General features: G+C 40.8%; 1 protein-coding gene across 1 annotated transcript in view; it reads left to right on the top strand.

Annotated features, from left to right (window-relative positions):
- The window catches only part of COL14A1 (collagen type XIV alpha 1 chain), a gene marked incomplete at both ends in the record, with an annotated part of 119,125 nt that overhangs the window by 40,074 nt on the left and 57,576 nt on the right, over window positions 1-21,475 (top strand). The window contains 8 exons of the mRNA XM_084280445.1: window positions 4,735-4,880; window positions 6,217-6,346; window positions 9,427-9,566; window positions 11,870-11,996; window positions 13,077-13,216; window positions 19,103-19,235; window positions 20,212-20,283; window positions 21,064-21,215. Of these exons, the coding sequence (XP_084136571.1) occupies window positions 4,735-4,880; window positions 6,217-6,346; window positions 9,427-9,566; window positions 11,870-11,996; window positions 13,077-13,216; window positions 19,103-19,235; window positions 20,212-20,283; window positions 21,064-21,215 (1,040 nt within the window). The remainder of the gene's footprint in view (window positions 1-4,734; window positions 4,881-6,216; window positions 6,347-9,426; window positions 9,567-11,869; window positions 11,997-13,076; window positions 13,217-19,102; window positions 19,236-20,211; window positions 20,284-21,063; window positions 21,216-21,475) is intronic.

Below are 21,475 nucleotides of genomic sequence, written 5' to 3'. Positions count from 1 at the left end.
GGTGGGACCAGAAGTGCCTGCCTGTGATTCCCACTGGTGCCAAAGATTTCAAGGTAACCTCTGTAAGTTCCTTTCTTTGTGATTCAGTTATTTTCTTTCTGTAAAATAATGACTCGGGAATTAATACATGTCAAGTTTGGGGTTCTATAATGAAAACTATGCCTGAGACCATATGTTGCTATTGATTAGAGCAATTTTATGTATTAGTATGCAAAATATAGTTACCTTTTTTTGTAATTATGACAGATACTAGGAATGGAAGTAAGAAGTAAATTTTTTCTTCAGACTAGGAGCCAGGAAATCAATGTGATATATCAATAGTTGATATCTGCTGGAAAAACAGCACAGCAGGGCTCAAACAATCTAGAGAAATTCTACAGTGCTTTGACAACAACTTCCTGACAAAAGTGGTTGAGGAGCTAGCGAGAGAAAGTGCTCTGCTGCAGCTGATACTTACAACCAAGGAAGGACTGATGGTGGGGAGGATGTGTTTAAAGCCACAGGTTACCTTGGCTGCATATGGTGAAATTCAGGATTTTTCCTGAGCAAAAAGCAGGACCACAACTCTGGATTTCAGTGTAGCAGTTTTCAGTCTCTTCAGAGACATTAATGGAAAAATCCCAAAGGTATGGGCCTGGCAACTGATACCCAAAGATCACATCCTACAAACTGAAGAAAGATCCATCTTTGACAAGTAGGATATCAAGTACAAGTGAGAGGAGGCTGGCATAGGTAAGCCTAACAGAACTCAGACATAAAAAGGATGTGTATGTGAGATGGAAGAAGAGGTAGATTGACCCAGAAGTATAGAGCTGCTGTATGATCTTGCATGGGTAAGTTTAGGAAAGCCAAGGCCAACCTGCAGCTGATCTGGCAAGAGATGTGAAGAACAAGAACAGACTCTACAAACCCATAAACAGTGAAAGGAAGTCTGAGGAAAACATAGGGTCACTCCTGAATGGGACAGAGGATCTGGTGACAAAGTGGAAAACACTGAAGTACTCACTGCCCTCTTTGACTCAGTCTTTACTGGTTAAAATGGCTTTCAGAAATCCCAGACTGCTGAGAACAGTGGAAAAGTCACGAGAAAGAAAGACTTAATTTCATTTGAGGGGTACCAGTACAGCCAGCACTTAAGCAAACTGGACACACGTTACATCCATGGGACTGGATAGGATGCACCTGTGAGTGCTGAAGGAACAGTCTTATGTTATGATCAAGAGTCTCAATTATTCTTGGTAGATCATGGTAAGTGGGAGATGTCCCCACTGAAAGAAAGCAAATGTCAATCCTTTGTGAAGCAGGATCTAGGGAACTACAAGCCAGTCATTTTCACCTCAATACCTGGGAGGGTGATGGAGCAACTAATCCTTAAAACCCTTTTCTAGACACATACAGGACAAGGAGGTGATTCGAATTAGCATGGGTATGTTTTACCTCGTGGTTCAACAAAGGGAAGTGCAAAGTCCTGCTCCTGGAGGTCTTCATAAGAGAGACTGAGACAGCTATGGCTAGTTGAGTTAGACTAGATGATCTCAAGAGGTCTCTCTTCATCCTCAATGGTTCTTCGATTCTGTGTCAGTGATAATCTTCCCAATCTGAAAATAAAGTAGGATCGTACAAAATTGGGACTTGTATTTTAATCTCAGTCTCAGAAGATGTCATCTCCAGTCACATTATACACCATAATACAGTGTTAGGGCTTGTTTAATTTATTGATGCAAAGAGAACAGTCACATACTGAGCCAACAGGATTGTTTCACATTGCACCTGGTATTCCTTTGAAGTCACCTAGTCAAGTTCTGACAGAGCCCAGCCGTGCTGGCTTTGAGATCTGATCAAATCACACCCCAAGGTCATGTAGCACTGAGCATTTTATACAGCTGTCTTTGATAGTGTGTTGAAAGTAATAGTCTGTCATGTGCAAGTATTAATCACTTCACATACTAAAATACCTGCAGTTTGAAAGTACTCTTACTATCTTAGTGGAGAGCTATGGAGAACTGCAGTTTACATTCCTGCCTTTGTGTGAGATACTGACAAATGATGGTAGCCACCCATCACAGTCATTCATATAGAACGTTTCACATACCTATAAGCTATTTTCAATCTAAATAGATACATTCAATATACATAATGCACAGATAATTAGCAAGGTTTCTGATTTAATAGTCACTTCTAACTTGAAATTTGAAAGGCATTCACATTTTTTTAATTTGCTGCATATATACTTTTACCTGGTTTAGTTTATTTCAGTTGTTTTCTAGTAGGCTTAATTTATCCAGAGTATTAGAATAATCTGGTAACTGTTCATGATACAAATCAGCATCTACTGGATATTTATCTTTGATATTCTAAGATCTTCAGTTGAAAATTCGAATAGAAAACACCACTTGTTTAATTTTCAAGTTACCTCATCCTTAAATATTATTTATATTACCAGGGTATCTAGGAGTTCCTGATGAAAGTTAATATATGAGTCATGTGTTTGAGGTAGAGCATGCTTTTCTTGTAGATTTTTAGAATCAAAATAAGGAGAAGGACATGTGATGGATACTCTCTCTGTAAACCTGGGGCAGTTTGAAAAGGAATGAGACAATGTGGTAGAAAGGGCCTTCAGCATATCTGAACATGTAGTTTCTTTCATTAGGTCTCAGAGGTCTGAGTGGAGCTCTGAGAGAGGAGACATGTAGTTTCTTTTTGTAATTAGAGGAATTGTGGGAATTCATGGGAATATAAATTAACATATCAACAAGGGTTTAAATAGGATAGAGGTAGGTTGTTCTACTCTGATTTTATGAGACCCCATCTGGAGTACTGTGTTTAGCTCACGGGCCTCCACCATAAGTAGCACAGGGACCCATTGGTGTGAGCCCAGAGGGCCAAGAAGATGGTTAGAGAGCTGGAACTCATCTCCTATAAGGACAGGCTGAGATAGTTGGGCTTTTTCACCCTGGAGAAGGCTCCAGGGAGAACTTCTAGCAGCCTTCCAGTCCCTGAAGGGGCTACAGGAAAGATGAAGAGGGACTATTTACAAGAGCATGGAGTGACAGGACAAGGGGTAATGGCCTTAAACTGAAGGAGGGTACATTTGAATTAGACATTGGGGAAAAAAAGCTTCACTTTCAGGGTGGTGAGGCCCTGGCACAGGCTGACCAGAGAAACTGTGGCTGTCCCCTCCCTGGCAGTGTTCAACGCCAGGTTGGATGGGGCTTTGGGCAGCCTGGGCTAATGGAGAGTGTCCCTGCCCATGGCAGGGGGTTGGAACTAGGTGATCTTTGAGGTGCCTTCCAACCCAAACCATTCTGTCCTGTGAAAGGTATGGAAGTTAAGATAGATGGATAACCTGGAAGTGGAAGCCAAAAGAGAAGGCTGGGTTGAAGTTTTGCTCATGTTTACAGGCATAAACAACAGAATGATTGAATGGCCTCAATGAACAAGAAAAGATGAGGCTTGTATGTTTTGTATATGGGAAGTTAAGAGCTCTCTTAGAGCTTGTTGAACATAATGTAACAGATATTCTACTTCTTGGAGATGCCAGCTAAACAGGCTGCAATTTTTGTTTGGATAAGGAGATTAAAGAAGCTCTGTGAATTATTAGAATTGGTTGTTCAATCTGTATTTGCAGCTCAGATTCTTTAGAAACCTGTGAAGCAGAGCTTTGTGGATGCTTGACATCCAGCTTCTCTCTGAATTCCTAATAGGAAAGTTTTGATACCAACTACCAATCACTTTTTGGTTTTTTTCAGACCCTTTGAGTCACTGTAGGGATTATTCTTAGTGTGGAAGTTCCAAAGGAGCAGCCAAAGTTCCTTTATATCTCTCCAATGACTGGATACTTTGGTGGAATCCATCAATGATGTAACAACTCTGCAGAGGCCTTGGGATGTTATTCTGTGAGAGGAAGAAAGTGAAGACAATTGGAGAAGTACAAAATGCTACTCTAAAGAGTTACAGAAATACAGTGAAATATTCAGGAACCCAGATTGGTGCTGCATTCTCATATCTGTGCTTTAAATTCACAAATAAAACTCCTAATCATGTTCAAATTTCACTCAGCCTGCTTAATTGTACTCACCAGGTTAGCAGTCACCATGATTTGCAATGGATGATCCTGCCCACATTTGCATAATCCCTCTGACGTAGGCCTGGGAGCCAGTTTGGACTCTCCAGGCTTTAAACACACAACAGTTTGTAGTCAAAATATTTTGACACGCGCAACATGCTCATTCAGGGATTCCTCCAGGGTGCCCTACATCATGGCTGTCTCTCCCACGCTCTGGCTTGGGAACTATTGCCAAATAGACCCACCTCTGGGGACTGCTCCTTGTTCCTAATAGCAGCTGTGCCCATTCTTCAACAGCGAGTGGTCATCCTCCTGCAGATCAGGAAGAAGGAAGGGTGAGATCTGAACAGGGTGATTTGGTGCTTGAAAGAACAGAAATCCTCCCACTTGAAATGTTCAAAGACATTTAGGACAAAGAGCTGAAATGCTTTGTGTGGGGTAACTCTGCCCTGGTGTTAGAATTGGTTAGGTCATCATGTCCTTGTTTTTCTAATTCTGCGGTCTTTTATGTACTAATCAGCTCTTCATACTTGTGGCATACAGACAGCACTTCCATGTCTGGAGATAGCTCTATTCCTTTGTGTTTCCTTGGGTAAAATAAACTGTTTGAAAAATAGCTGGTTGTTCAAGTGAGACAACTGAAGTGCCTGTCTCCTTTTCCGCTGTAGTTGCCTTGCCAATGGCATCAGATCTGCAATTGTATGATGTGTCACAGAGCAGCATGAGAGCGAAGTGGAATGGAGTAGCGGGTGCCACGGGTTACATGATCCTATATGCTCCTCTCACAGAAGGATTGGCAGCAGATGAGAAGGAGGTGATGTATTATGCTTTCCTTAGAATAGCAATTATTTTAAAAAAAAAGAAATCCTTTAAAAAGTAAACGAGAACATGGCCTTTACCCTCCAACTTGATGAGTAAAATACTTTGGGTTTTTTTTTTCATTGACTGCCTTAAGTACTGCATGTGTTACAGACTATGAATAAAGAGCAAAAACCAGTTGATTATTTTCATATGTCATTGCCATAAAAATGCAACAATATCAGCTGAATTAAAATAACTTCTTTGAAATTATATATGAGCTGATACTGTATCATCATATAAAACTAACACTCAAAGTAAGAAAAAGTAAAGTACAATTAGGACATTTTCCAAGTGTATTATCAGAAGAATATGAAATTTAGCCTTTGTTCTCATCGAGACCTTTGAAAGTAAGTAAAATTTGCAGATGTGACATCCATTGGTTTCCTTTTAGTTCTGTTTAAGTTTTTATTTTTAAATTTAAAAACCATATCATCCATCAAAAGTGATTTTTAGAAGACAGTTTTAGAAGGAAAAGAAGGTGGGACAAGGTAAAGCCCAGTCTTCTGCCATAAAAATAGTAAAAGTAGACTTTTAAAAAATTACTAGAAAAGTTCCAAAGGAATTCTGGTCTAGGATTTAAAAGTTTTTATGGTCAAGTTTCTGTATGTATAATTAATATTATGTACAACATCTCTGTTCAAGCAAGAACACGAAAAACATGTTGGGGCATGAGAACTAGTGGAGAGTGTAGGAAGGTACTGACAGCTCACATAAGTGTGTGCACTCTGCTAAATGAGTGGCTGGGAGTGCGTATTTCTGTTAAAAACAGGGCCTCCCTGAAAACTAGCTGATGCAGGAGGACTGAGCCTTACGCCCAAGAAAGGCTTTTTTACAATAAATCGGTCAGTCCATGTTACTGTGGCTCTTGGTGAAGATGTGGAGAAGGAAAATGATACACACCTTAAATGGTGAGAAGTCTGAGCCTTGATGCTCAAGGAAGTTGATTTCCCCTGTGAAGTTTCAGTCCTGTGACTGAAGACGGAACAAAATGTAGTGGGAAGTGAAAAGGTCTTAGTAACTGCATGTTCTAGAGAGGGCTGTTTTATCATCACTGATGTGACTAGTTACTTTTAAAGTCCTCTTACCTTTATGTTGGTTTTGGCTTTTTGACAATTTTTGATTATTGTGTAAAATCCCAAAATCTCAGGCCAAGTACTGCAGGCACAGTATCAGACAAATGCTCAGCAGAACATCTGATCACAAGTCTAACTTCAGGTGTGTATATAGCATTCTTCCCTATCACGAGCTATTCAGAAATAATGTGTCTTTTTTTATTCATGGTGTTTTAGATAAAAATTGGGGAGGCTTCAACAGATCTTGAACTGGATGGACTGTTGCCAAATACAGAATATACAGTCACAGTTTATGCCATGTTTGGAGAAGAAGCTAGTGATCCCCTTACAGGACAAGAAACTACATGTAAGTTGTGCATATCTGTCTTTACTTCATTGTTAATAAAGCTTCAGAATAGTCTTTGCACGTATTAGAGCAGCCATCTGATTTGAATAGTCCATAGGGCAAGGTCTTAGCTATTTCTCAGCGTGAATACTTAATTTATACAGGCTCAGGATGTGAGTTTCTACAAAACAGCTTGGTTCTGGAATGTGGCTGTAGACTTCTCTCACTTGTTGGTAGTGGTACTGTGGATATACCTGTTGATCTTGGTGGAACTACTGATGGGTTTCTGAACTTGCTAAAGGTGAATGAAGGTCACCATGGAGAGCTAAATTGAGACTGCTTTGTTTAGCTTCCTGTCACCAGAGAACAAGGTGTGTGTGGGAGACTGCTGAGTTTGAGATGTTCATTCCTCTGGCTCAGTAGTACAGACAGAAAAGAAGCAAAGAGGAGGCTTCTATCCAACCCCTGCTGCCCAACATCTGTTAAATGTTGGAAAGTGCCTGTGCACTCATGATAGGTGGTGTGTTTTTAATAAGCAGCAAGAGTTTTGCCAGCTAAATTCTCTCTTCTGCTAACTGTACACAGCATTGTAAGTCAGCCTTCTAAATAACCTCAGCATTTGGAAGACAAAGGAATCGAAAATAAGTGATTATACTGCTGGGATATTTCTGGGACTGCATTCAGTGTCATCTCTACTGCTCCCAGCAGTGGAGCAATTGCTTCCTTTTGTTTTGTGCTCCTGGCAGGAGTGAAATGCGTTGAAATAAGCTTTGTGCTCCGTGGCCAGTGTGAAAGTGACTTACATTTAATAGGTGAGAAAAATTCAGACATATGAGTGCTAAGAGAAGAGACAGAGCAATTGCCTGTCAGATCAGCAAGTAATGGTGGAAAAAGTTCTAGGAATGCTGTTTGAACTGGGTCATCTCTAAGAGGACCCAGAGTTGTAGACAGACAAGTACAAATAGGGAACTACTGCAACCTGGGCGTGTTTGTGGACTTGAAATGTGTGTAGAAGAGTCTTAATGTTCACAGAATCAATTCTTTGGACCTTTGACCTTCTCTTCCTTTCTCCCTCTATTTCACTCTTTTTTCTCCTCTCTTTCCTCCTGCTTTTGCTTAATATCTGCTCAATATCTGTTTTTCATTTATTCTAAACAGTAGTTTATAACTATGCCAACCTGAAATCGCTTCATGTCATATGATCTTGGAGGCTGCACAGCTCTAAACCTGGCTAACACATTGGAGGGAAGATCACATGCAAATTCCAGATACATTGGCAAAAGCTGAGGATTCATGACCACAGCATTTGATCACAGAATCTAGTAACAAATGTTAGTCAGCCCATCATCACTGCTGTTACCAGGCCAGAAAAAAACAACCCCTAACTACTCTGAACTTTCATTTATTTTTAGGGCAAGTCTATGTAGCCAACTCTGACCAGGCTTTTGCATGTTTATAAGATTGGTTCTAACCTTTCATATACATCTATTCAAATAAGCCTTCTTCTAGCAGACTTTGATTGATAAGGTGGTAGGGCAATCTGAGAGCAAAGAAAGCTCTTGGTGAGCGCACCTGTCCCACGTGGTCAGTGTTCAATAGTAATGTCTTCCCTGTCCGGATTCAGATTTAAGTTACTTTTTGTTTTCACTGCAATTATTTCTGGCTTCCAACTAATGAATAGACTACCTAGTATTTTCTCCCTGGAGCGTGTATCTGCCTAGAAAGTGATCTGCATAATTTGCAGCAGTATTGTGTGTAATATCTGCTGTAGAGAAACCTTTCTCTGTGCCAGAGGCATGATCAGCAAGTTCATTCTGTGGTGTGGATTCTCTTTGGGGCCGGGATTTATCAAAGACTCACTGTAAATATCATGTAACTCTGGCAGCCTGTCTGGTTGAGAGCTGTCAGGAGGTTGGTTCCAAAAGGATAGAGCTGAGACTGAAGTGTTTTGTGGTATGGCCTGGATGATGAAATAAAGTGCATTCCGTGACTGACATAAAGTGGAAAGGAAAGCCAGCACGTGATACGGCCTCCACTGGATTCTGAGGAATATACTGAATACCAGAAAGTGTGGCAAACCCATCCAAAATAATTCCAATGTGTCTCCTCTTTCCCTATAGTCAAGCTGACTAAACTCTGCCCAAGGTGGTTAGGTCTTTGCTTGCAGATTCTAAGTTGATATATGGCCTGGCTGAATATCCGGCATAATATATGGGGGTTTTATCTTTTACTTTTTCCCATGTGCTCTTGTGTGAGGGAAACAGCTTCTGAGGAGCTGGTATTTATCTGTCCACATGGACTGGGGAGGAGTGTGTGTGAAGTCAGGATGGATAGAGAAAGGTTTCATGATTCAGGGGAAATTAGCAGATGTCAGGCTAATACAGAACCTACTGCTGAGAATAACAGCACAAATTGCTTTTTCTGCTGTGAAAGAAAAGCGGATGCAACCTGAGACCCTCTTGTATGACCTCCTTTTTCTTCAGCTTATGACAGTCAAGGAATATATAGTATATAAATGTGACTTTAACTGCGATTGCTGTTAGGAAACAGATTCTTTGTGTAATAAAAGAGGAAAGGTTAAGCAGAGGTAAAAAAAAAAAGCAACTTTGGAGATTTTCTGAGTGAGTTATGCTTTTGGACAAACTTGCCCTTATGTCAGGGACTTTCAGGATTCAGAAAGGGCGTGTTTTTTCCCAAAATAATATTGTCATGAAATATTCTAACTTGGATACTCAGAGAAAATGAATGCATATATAACAAAGGGCTAGTTGAACCAAACTATTTTACAAATACACAGATTTATTGTAAGTACTGTGTAAGTTAGATCTTCCTATGATGTGTTCTATGAACAATAATATTATTTCTTTCTTTTTTGGTATTAGTTGGGATGCATTTAGCAAGACTAAGTTCTGTTTCAGCAAAGATCTAAACCATTTTACCTGCCTTGATGTACTTGTGTTGCTCCATTTATGTAGGTCTTAGTATAAATATTGGTGATTAAATTTTTGAATGGAAAATGTGCTGTTTGTTTTCAAGACATGAGAAATTTCATAGCTGAAACCTGGAATTGCTTTCATGGGTTTATCTCTTTCCTTTTCAAGTGCCTCTAAGTCCACCATCAAACTTGAAATTTTCTGATGTGGGACACAGCAGTGCTAAGCTAACGTGGGATCCTGCTTCCAAAAACGTAAATGGCTATCGCATCATGTACGTTAAAACAGATGGAACAGAAACCAATGAGGTAAATTATTAGCATCTCTTTTAATTAAGGATAACTTTTATAAACAAAAGCTACCTTGCAAGCTGTAACAAATGAATTCTGAACTCAGTGCAAGTAAACATTTGCTTTGTACTGGGTATACAACTGGAGTGGATCGTATGTGGGGGAAGCAGTAATCTGAACTTCTTCTTACACACCAGAACACTCATTGCTGATGCACAAAAACTGCAGGGCACTATTCAAGTAGACTATGTGTATGGTATGGAAATACTTATTCCTGATTTGGTCCAGATAAAAAGTCTTTCAATATATCATATCTATGGAGTCCAGTTCATTCAAAATGATAAACTGAAGGCTTCACCTCATTCTCTTAACATGTATTGAAAGCTTGATTTCTAGAAACAGGGTTTGGCTTGAACAGGAGGCTGATACCAAGATGGTCTAACTTATCTTGCATTTAATAATCTACTTACATAATATTTAGCTATACCTTGTTGCTAAAGGTGCTTTATAGTAACTTTTAGCTGCATGAATTCTGTTACAGAATGAAAAATGGCACGGAATGATACTAATACAGAAATGTGGAAAAATGCAGAAAATTAAAAATAATAATTGCAGTAAATTATTCCAATTATTAAAACATTCCAGATACCTTACAAAATAAGTTTTCAGGGATAACTTAGCCTTCCAAAATATAATAGTTATATGTAACTGTGTTTCTTCTGGGACATAAGAGGCCTTTCATCTGTACAAGATGGAATATTTGTGTTAAACCTTAAGAAATTGTTCCTGAGTTTGGAAGGGACTGTATGTGTGCAGTGTTTTGTGTCTTTTCTTTCTGCTAGGTCCCTTAAAATTTAAAGTAGAAATCACTTATCCTCTTCTTATTGATAACCTTGAATATAGATAATACTGTATTACAATGTACTCATCACAATGGTATTTGAACATCTCAGGGTCATGGTAATATGCATTATGATGTGAGTGAACGTTCAGTAGGTTTTTATCTACCTCCTTATTTTCCTTTCTGTCTTGTTCAAAGAGCAGGTGGAAATGTCTTGTTTGCTCTGCATCAGTAGCATTTCCCATGTGGTGCCACACTAACGTGACACTGAACAGTTGAACTGATAGACTGCCAGTTTATGCAGCTTTGAGCTTTATCTCCCTGAGCAAAGTGATGTTAACTGCAGGTTAGATAAAGACCAGATTAAACTGCCATCTTTTCTCTCCACAACATTAAACATAATGGTTTATACAATTAATATCTATGATGATGGACTGGATTCAAAAGCCCCAAAATACCTTCCCCTTCTGGGTTCCTACATGCATAATGTCAGTATGTTAGCTAGTGAGGGAGGCTTACTGAGGCTGAATTCTCCTTTTCCCTTGTTTGTCATAAACAAATTTTCCTTTTCTCCGCTTTGTTTATAATTGATTTTGTCGGCTTTTCTAGTACTGAATTTATACTTGTTCCTGGTTTCCCAGAATTTCTCTACTAATTACATGGTATTCGCTTTCTTGATTACTCAGCTGTATTGCAAACAGTGATAATCATAGAATCATAGGGGTTGGAAGAGACCTCGAGAGATCATCGGGTCCAACCCCCCTGCCAAAGCAGGGTCCCTAGGACAGGGCGCACAGGTTGGCATCCAGATGGGGCTGGAATATCTCCAGAGGTGGAGACTCCACCACCTCTCTGGGCAGCCTGTTCCAGGGCTCCCTCACCCTCACTGTGTAAAAGTTCTTCTGCATTTTGGTGCAGAACTCCCTGTGCTCCAACTTGCAGCCATTGCCCCTTGTCCTGTCTCCACAGACCACTGAAAAGGGGCTGGCCATTTCCCCCTGCATCCTATACTTAAGATATTTATAAGCATTAATAAGGTCCCCCCCTTAGTCTTCTTTTCTCAAGGCTGAACAGTCTCAGCTCACTCAGCCTTTCCTCATAGGGGAGATGCTCCAGACCCTTAATCATCTTTTTAGCCCTTCTCTGGACTCTCTCCAGGAGATCCCTGTATTTTTTATACCAGGGAGCCCAGAACTGGACTCGATACTCCAGGGCAGAGTAGAGGGGGAGGATCACCTCCTTTGACCTGCTGGCCACACTCCTGATGCACCCCAGGGTCCCACTGGCTCTCTTAGCCACCGAGGCACACTGCTGGCTCATGGCCAACCTGTCATCAACCAGGTCCTTCTCCACAGAGCTCTTCTCCAGCAGGTCATCTCCCAGCCTGTACTGATTCAAGTGGTTATTCCTTCCCAGGTGCAAGACAAAATAATAATGTAAAACGTATGACCATCGTTTATTGTAATTCTGCTTTCTCCAGGTGGAAGTTGGTCGTGTTGCAACCCATACTCTAAAAAGCCTGACATCCCTTACAGAGTATACTGTTGCTCTTTTCTCCTTGTATGATGAAGGACAATCTGAACCACTTACTGGCAGCTTTACCACAAGTAAGTATTGCTGAACTTTTGAAGGCTGTCCAAGAAGAATTTTTATACACTTACTTTGCTGGAAAGTAAGACCAGTAACAGCAAGTGTCTCTGGCTGTGAATTCAGATATATGGAATGCTTTCTGCTATTTTCATTTGCGTTTTCAGCTTCTTTGCTCCCTTATTATGGGGTCAATTTTATCCTTACTCGTGAGAGTAATCTCTAGACATCATAAACATGCTTGTGTGAATAAGGTTAATTTCTTAAATCTTTTCACAGTTAGACATTTTAAAGCATCTTTTATTGCACTTAGGTCGCAAAATTTTTGTCTCCCAGTTTTCTGAAACATCATTCAGTGTGGCATCTTTTATCTCTCTGGTATGAGGAGTTTTGAATCATACATTTCACCAATAAACTCTCTAGGCAAACAAAGGGTGCAACCTTATATACAAACAGAGAAACTGGGACACCAAAAGCAGAAAACATAATACCTCGAAGGCTCCCTGTATTCTTCTTGACACAATTTCAGTTTCTGTAACTGTAGTTCTACAAGTTGTGTGTTAAACAAAAGGCTGATGATACTTAGCAATACATAATATTGGAAAGAGAACAACAATGGGAAGAGAAGAACTTTGAGGGAGGAAAGACAAATGGGAGGTGGAAGAAGAACAGCATGCATACATGGAACAAGAGGCTGATGCCTACATGCAAATGGAAATGCAAAGAGTCTCAAGAAGTGGCAGAGATTGGGACTTAGTTTTAAGGTAGAGGTAAATGAAAGAGTATGGTACACAGGGCTCTGAGCACAGGAGAAGGAGGAATAAGGGTTGCATGGAGCTCCTTCAGTGGAGAGATGGCAAGAAGGTTTGCCTAGTTAGAGGAGCATGTACTGTGTGTATTCTCCTCCCTCTACTACTACAAAACCACTTTCCTAAGTACAAATAGGTGTGCAAAGAATGTGTAGTACCTTTGTTATTTACCTCCCATGTTATGCTATTTGTAACAAACTGCAGGTAAAATGGTAGGTACTTGACATTGCCATCTATGTAAGTGTCAGAGAATAATTTGCTCTCACTTTTCTTTTGCATAATATTTTGCAGAAAGAGTACCATCTCCCCAACATTTGGAAATTGATGAAGCATCAACAGATAGTTTTAGGGTCAGCTGGAAACCCACCTCCTCAGATATTGCTTTTTACAGATTGGCATGGATTTCTTTGGATGGAGGGGAATCCGAAGAGGTGAGTTGCCTTGACTTTTGGAGTGTGTGGAATGGAAGTGAGAACTGCATTCTGAGGACACCTGTGCTGCAACTTCTGCCTATTTAATATGGCTGCTTGACTTAGAAAAATCTGTCCCACTGCAAAGCTCTCTGAACCAAAATCAAAATGATATTCCAGTTTCTATTTGAAGAAGAAATGAGGAGCTAAGAGCCCTTTGTAACTAATTAACCTAATCTCTCCTGTACCAACTGCCATATAACTAGTGTTGCTATTTGCTGCTGCTTCCATTTTTAGACGCTTAGAGGTTCCTGTGGCTTTGCTGTAAAGAAGATGACAGCAGCTGAGCCAAAGCAGTAATGTCCTCACATAAAGCTTTGCCTTTGTTGAATGTGCTGACTGTGGTAAAATTGCCTGTGCAGCGTTAGTTACGTAACGCTTCTTGGGAGCTATCATGGCCAGGGGATCAGGCCTAGTCAACATGGATTTACAAAAGGTAGATCCTGTCAAACTAACCTGATCACCTCCTATGACAAGGTGACCTGCTTAATGGACAAGGGGAAGGCTGTGGCTGTGTCTACCTGGACTTCAGTAAAGCCTTTGACACGGTTTCTCACAGCATTCTGACTGAGAAACTGGCTGCCACTGGCCTTGACAGGTGGACCCTCAGCTGGGTTAAAAACTGGCTGGATGGATGGGCCCAAAGGGTGGTGGTGAATGGAACCAAATCCAGCTGGAGGCTGGTCACGAGTGGCGTCCCCCAGGGCTCAGTCCTGGGTCCAGTCTTATCCAACATATTTATCAATGACCTCGATGAAGGGATTGAATGCTCCCTCAGTAAGTTTGCAGATGACACTAAACTAGGAGGAAGTGTTGATCTGCCTGAGGGTAGGGAGGCTCTTCAGAGGGATCTGGGCAAACTGGACTGATGGGCTGAGACCAACAGGATGAAGTTTAACATGGCCAAGTGCTGCACATGGGACATAACAACCCCATGCAGCGCTACAGGCTTCGAGGAGACTGGCTGGCGAGCTGTCAGGAAGAGAAGGACCTGGGGGTGTTGGTTGACTGCAGGCTGAATATGAGCCAGCAGTGTGCTCGGGCAGCCAAGAAGGCCAATGGCATCTTGGCTTGTATCAAAAACATTGTAGCCAGTACGTCTAAGGAGGTAATTGTGCCCCTGTACTCAGCACTGGGGAGGCCACACCTTGAGTAATGTGTGCAGTTCTGGGCTCCCCACCATAAGAAGGACATTGAGGTCCTTGAGCAAGTGTGGAGAAGGGCAACCAGACTGGTAAAGGGGCTGGATGGCAAATCATATAAGGAATGGCTGAGGGTGCTGGGGCTGTTTAGCCTGGAGAAGAGGAGGCTGAGTGGAGACCTTATCACTGCCTACAACTACCTGAAGGGAGGTTGTAGAGAGGTGGGCGATGGTCTCTTCAGCCAGGTGACAGGAGATAGAACAAGGGGAAATGGCATGAAGCTGTAACAGGGCAGGTTTAGATTCGATATTAGAAAAAAAATTTTTACTGAAAGAACTGTCAGGGCCTGGAACAGGCTGCCCAGGGAGGTGGTTGAGTCACCTTCCCTGGATGTGTTTAAAAAAAGAGTTGATGAGGTACTAAGGTACCTCATGGTTTAGCATAGAATGGGAATGGTTGGACTTGATGATCTTCCAAAGTCTTTTCCAACCTTGTGATTCTGTGATTCTGTAATATTAGAAATGGAAAAGCTTTCACAAAGTTGACTTATTAGATTGTTCCTTTTTAACTCTTCATGGTTCTCTCATGTTTTCCCCTTCACAATGTAATTTTTGCTCAACGTGTTCGTGCGTTTTCTCCATTTTAATCAACTTGAATTTTTAAATTAATTTCCATCCTTTTAGCTTTTCCTGTTTTATTCTCTTTTTCAAACTATTTTGCAACAGCCACTCTCTTCCTTTCCCAGAATTTCACCTTTCACAGTCTATCACATTTCCTCTTTCTTTATTTACTTATTCTTTTGGTTTCTTTTGTACTGCTTGATCTTTAATGACTCTCTCAAACATCTTGGTCTCTTGGAATCAGCACTGTGAAGAGAGGCAGTATCTGCAGACTGTTTCTCTGTGTACAGAACTCAATGTGAAAGATGAAATTTTCCTCCTGTCCCTATGCTTTGACATCATTTTGTCATCTGTGACGGCAGAAAGCAGTCATTCCAGCTTAGGTTATGTAGGATTATCTTTCTGTAAATTTAGCTTAGCTGATTCTTTCTTCCCTCTCACCTAGTGAGAGGGAGTCACAAGAAAGAACAAAATTACAGGACTGAGCAGGGAAAATGAGTTGTCAGATAAGTGAGTGGACACAGGTCATCCCCTCACATTTTCTCCTGCAGTAGATAAACTGATTTGTTTCTGTTTAAGTTTCAGTGAGTAGCTGTCAGTGAATCCCTTTAAGCCATGTGCATTTTTAAGTGAGATTTATATCTGTGTTCTCTGAGTGTGAGAATAAATGATCAAGAAGTATTTGAACTTTTAAGGTTCCACTGGTTCATAGTAGTCACAAAGAACTGCTGGAGGCCCTAGTATTTCAACATACTGAAATATTAAAAATACCCGAGCTGCTTTCTTGCTCTCCTTGCATGACCTCTCTAATGGGGTCAGGCCTAGGATAGCAGAATACCTCCAGGCTGTTGCCTCTTTAAGCTTCTTTCCCAGCTAAGTGATCAGTCATGCAGAGAAATTGCATGCACTCCCTCCCTCTTTCTCCCAAGACCCAACTTGCCAATTAGCTGAGTGGGGTCAGGGTGCGATTGTGAGAATTACACACCTCTCTGCTTACTTCACCCACACTGCTGATCAATGAGGAGTGTTTAGTGTGGTGTTAGCACTAAAAAGCCAGAATAAATGTAAGAGTGACCTTTTATTTCTAGGATACAGTAGAGAATGCATGCTGTTATATTTGTGTGCTTGTTCCTATTCCTGCCTCTGTTATTTGTCCTCTCCACTTGAAAGTTCAGCACCTTGTGTTCTGTTTTTTGTGGTCTTCTCTGTTGGCTAAATTAGCAAGAAGTGAAAGGTGATGGAAGTTATGCTTCAGAAAGTATGCCAAAGTTGCATGTAGGATAGGAACTCTGTATAGATATTTGATCATTATTTGATATACAAATAGAAGGTCTGGGGAATTGGAAAGGAAGATATTACTTATACCTACTTAGTATACAGCTAGATTCACTCAAGCTTGTTTCTAAAATTTTCCCCAGAAAATCTGTACCAGAATGTGTGCAGCGTGGGGTGCCTAATTCGTTATTTGATAGTTGTAGAAGGCACAGCCCCAACTCATTTCTTTCTCCTTTTGTTTTTTGTATTTGAGTTCAGAAGGTCTGTGAGTGTTTTATGCATCACTCTTCCCAGAACCAATTGGAGAAATCTCCTGAAGTAATTAAAAAATAAAGTGTGATCCACTGTTTCTGTGATCTGCAGTAGTAGAATTTGTGCAGCATGTATCACAGAATCACAGGGGTTGGAAGGGACCTCGAGAGATCGTCGGGTCCAACCCCCCTGCCAAAGCAGGGTCCCTAGGACAGGGCGCACAGGTCGGCGTCCAGACAGGGCTGGAATATCTCCAGAGAAGAAGACTCCACACCCCCCTGGGCAGCCTGTTCCAGGGCTCCTTCACCCTCACTGTGGAAAAGTTCTTCCACACATTGGTGAGGAACTCCCTGTGCTCCAACTTACAGCCATTGCCCCTTGTCCTGTCCCCACAGACACTGAAAATAGGCTGGCCATTTCCCCCTACATCCCATACTTAAGATATTTATAAACAGTAATATGGTCTCCCCTTAGTCTTCCTTTCTCCATGCTGAACAGTCCCAGCTCACTCAGCCTTTCCTCATAGGGGAGATATATCAATTATTTGATTTCTATTAGAAGCCTTGCTTTGATTCTGTATATACAGTGGCCACCTTTTACAAACTTGCCAGCGTTATCTTAGAGAAAGAAGGTTGGATATTGTAGTACTGTAGTATCTGTTAATTGTAGTATCTGTCTGCATAACCTAAACACTGTTCCCAAAATCAGTCAGCCTGTTTCACCTGAATTACTGCTCAGGCTCCTTGCATTCTGCTTTACAGCCCCTCCAGCTCCAACTCCTGCCCATCTGCTTATGCCTTCCAATAAAATAAATGATACACACACAAAATCTGAAGCAAACCCTTCTGTTTATAGTTAACATTGCACAGGTGATTCCTCTGCTGCTATCCTAGGTAGAAATAAGGAAAATTACTAAATAAAACATCACACCACATAGCATACGTATCAGCACGTGACCCCTAATCCACAAGTCTACAGCGTATGTTCTTTCACATCGCATTCGGATGTGTGGAACCATAACTCAGATTGTAATTCTTGCTGAGAAACAGCATTTTGTAAGGCTGTGCAGATGCTGAATGCATTTGTCATAAAAGTGCCTGAATGGTAGAAATAAGAATGAAAATTGACCTAACCTGTTGTGTTGCTTTCACTGATGGATGTTTTGAGTTTTAGTGACTTTTCAAATGCAATGCAAATGGTCATCTATAAAAATGAATTAGTTGCGAGTGAAAGTATAAGACTACCCATTAGAAAAAACAGCCACAAAATAATAAATACATTTTAAGTATTCTTAAAAGTTTTTTTTCTAGATATACTCTGTGATACTTTTTATTTCAGCATAGAATCATAGAAAGGTTAGGGCTGGAAGGGACCTTAAAGATCATCAAGTTTCAACCCCCCTGCCGTGGGCAGGGACACCCTCACTAGACCAGGCTGCTCAATGTCTCATCCAACCCGACCTTGAACACTGCCTGGGAGGGGGCAGCCACCACCTCCCTAGGCAACTGGTTCCAGTATTTCACCACCCTCACAGTAAAGGATTTCTTCCTAATCTAAATCTACTCCTTTACAATTTAAAACTATTGCCCCTCATCCTGTCACTACATGCCCTTCAGGTACTGGAAGGCTACTATAAGATCTTCCTGAAGCCTTCTGTAGGCTGAACAAGCCCAACTCTCTCAGCCTGTCTTCATAGGAGAGATGATCTTTGTGGCCCTCCTCTGGACACATTCCAGCAGTTCCATGTCCTTCTTATGTTGGGGACTCCAGAACTGGACACAGTACTCCAAGTGGGGGTCTCATGAGAACAGACCTTCTGGCCATGCTCCTTTTGATGCAGCCCAGGATATGGTTGGCATTCTGGGCTGCAAGGGCTCATTGTCAGCTCATCTCAAGCTTCTCATCTACCAACACGCCCAAGTCTTTCTCTGCAGGGCTGCTCTCTATCACATTGTTTCCCATCCTGTATTGATGATGAGGACTGCCCTGACTCAGGTGCAGCACTTTGCACCTGTTCTTGTTTAACCTCATGAGGTTCACATGGGCCCACTTCTCCAGCTTTTCCAGGTCCCTCTGGATGACATCCCATCCTTCTGACATGCCAACTGTGCCAGTCAGCTTGGTGTCATCAGCAAACTTGCTGAGGGTGCCCTCAACCTCACTGTCAATGTCATTGGTGAAGATATTTAATAATACTGGTCCCACTATGGACCCTTGAGTGATGCCATTTGTCACAGATCTCCATTTGGATATTGAGCCACTGATGACTACTCTTTGATGTGACCATCCAACCAATTATCCACTGAACAGTCCACTCATCAAATCCCTATCTCCCCAATTTGGAGAGAAGGATGTTGTGGAGGACTTTGTCAAAGGCTTTACAGAAGTCCAGATAGATTACATCCATTGCTTTTCCTATTAGCTATTAGCATAGCTAACATCTGAGTGGAGATATTTCATTTATTTTAAAGAAGAAACCATTTTCTTTCATTCATTTCAGGCAATGCATATACATTAATCAAATGCAGGACTGATATTCTCTAACCTTGCTGTCTTAGGTTGTCATAAATGGAGATACAGACAGTCACGTTATTGAGGGTTTGTTGCCCAACACAGAATATGAAGTTTCTTTGCTGGCAGTTTTTGATGATGAAAGTGAAAGTGAAGCTGTTGCTGTTCTTGGAGCTACATGTAAGACAAACTCTCAATACTAATTTTTTGGAGATGTTTAAATGATTTGATTTTAATGAATATATCTTATATTTAAAATATAGTCCATCTTTGGGTAGCTATAATATTGCAGAATGTGGTGGTTTAGTCCAAGGGCTTTGCTGGCTGTATTTTTTGCCTGTCTTATTTAATATCATGAGGTAGATGGCACTGAATCAAAATGATGGTTTGGCACCCTATATGAGGAGTGGTATTAATAACCTTTGGATCTGGGTAGATAATCTTCCATCCTACACTTCACTATTTATTCTTTAACCATGTTTCCTTATGAGAAGATATATTTGATTTTTGGAGGGAGTAAATGAAAGTAAATAATTTACAAAAATTTAATTTAAGATGTTTTGGCATTTAAAGTATACCCTTTTCTATGTTAGTTGTGTAACTTATACGCATTAGAGGTTGAATTCACTCTTGGCTGAAATAGTGCTCTAAAAATCTTACACAGGCATCCTGTGCCATGTCTACACATTTTTTGAACAGCTCCAGGGATGGTTACTCCATCACCTCTCTGGATAGCCTGTTCCAATGCTTGAAAATGATGCTGGCATTGCCCAGTGTTGCTGAGAGTACTTTGTGGTTTTGACTTAGACAGAAGTGATGTATCCTTAAATAGCCATAAATTCAATTAACCCGATAACCTTAACAAATAGTCAAAGTGGAAGTCATTATGCACATCTCTGCTAGAAATGTGGGAAACAATATGCATTCCTATTTAATTGCAGAGTTTATAATTATGTCTTATCCATAGATCTGCGGGCTAATCCTGCAAATACATATGCCTAAAGTAAATAAATGAATAGTTCCTTTGTAGTGTCTGCAATGCTTCAAGTGTGTGGGATACTTGTAGGTGTGAGCACATAGTTTCCTTGTCATAGTTACAAGTACTCTGACTTCCACGGCTTGTTGAATTGTTAGTGAGCTGAGTACTGTTTTTCAGTTGCGAGGACCACCACAATACCGACCACGGTGACCACTACCAGTACCACAACTTCTAAGTCTACCACAGCAGGTAAACAGAGTAAATGTGAACAGTTCAAATCCTGAATATAGAACCAAAGCTCCCCACGAGCACACACAGGTCTAGGGACAGAGAGTTGTGATATTACCAAGGAGCTGATATCTTCAGGTCCTGATGGTCTGTGGGCTCAGCACACTGCCATGGCAGACGTGGGGAGGTGTAGACCCCAGGAAGGGGACATCACTGGTGAAAACTGCACACTGTTGCACTCCTGAACCACCCTTCTGTGTGTGGCCAGCTTCCTTCATGTGCTGCATGTGGGTGAGGAGCCAATGTACAACACAGTTGTAGGGACTCTGAATGATACCAGTGATATCACATAGGAACAGAGAGACCAATTTGGAAAATTGAGCTCTCTTCTCTCTTTTCTCAATATGATCTTGGAAACTTTTCAGAATTTTCCTTAGTTTTGAAGGGTATTTTGTTTTCCTTGGAATCAGAAAACTGACTTTTAAGGACAAACATTTCCAGATTTTTCCTCTTCCATAGCATTTTAGCTGCAGTGGAGTTATGGCGATTATTGTAAAGCTCCATAAACCTAGTAATATAATAAAGCATATGAGGTAATATAAGTTAATATTATAGGACAACTATTATTTTATTAAATGGGTAAAGTTTTTATGTTACTAAGCCCAAGTATGACTGACCTGTATGGATTTGCCCCACCATCTTGATTTCACCAGAGCTTGAAGCTACCTGGTTATGATTGGCAGAATTTTAAATCTAAAAATAGAGTTGAGAAAATATTTAATATTTTTTTTTTTGCTTTAGTTTTTCGAACGGGAATCAGAAACCTTGTTATAGATGATGAAACAACTTCAAGTCTGAGGGTGATGTGGGACATTTCAGATTACAGTATTCAGCAGTTCCGAGTGACCTATGTCACTGCAAAAGGTGACCGTGCTGAGGAAGCGGTAAGAATGGTCTGTATGGGTTTTGTGAATGGCTCTATAAACTTGAAATGTTTGTTTCATAGTTGCAAAAGTAGTCCTCTCCTTATATGACATTGCCGTTGTAATTACTAAAAGATATGTGTTTAGTATTACTATGAGATTGAACTTCAACCTTTCAATCATATAGGACCTGCTGCACTGCAGCCAACAGCACTCAAATATAAGATCAAGGAGCAGTCACACAGATGTTTAAAGAAGTCACAGTTAAAAGGCTAGCTGCTCTTTTTCCT

The sequence above is a fragment of the Gallinula chloropus genome, assembly GCF_964237585.1.
Source record: "Gallinula chloropus genome assembly, chromosome: 2".
NCBI lineage: Eukaryota > Metazoa > Chordata > Aves > Gruiformes > Rallidae > Gallinula > Gallinula chloropus.
Note: the sequence above shows the minus strand (reverse complement) of the source record. Positions and strands in the feature narration are given on the sequence as shown.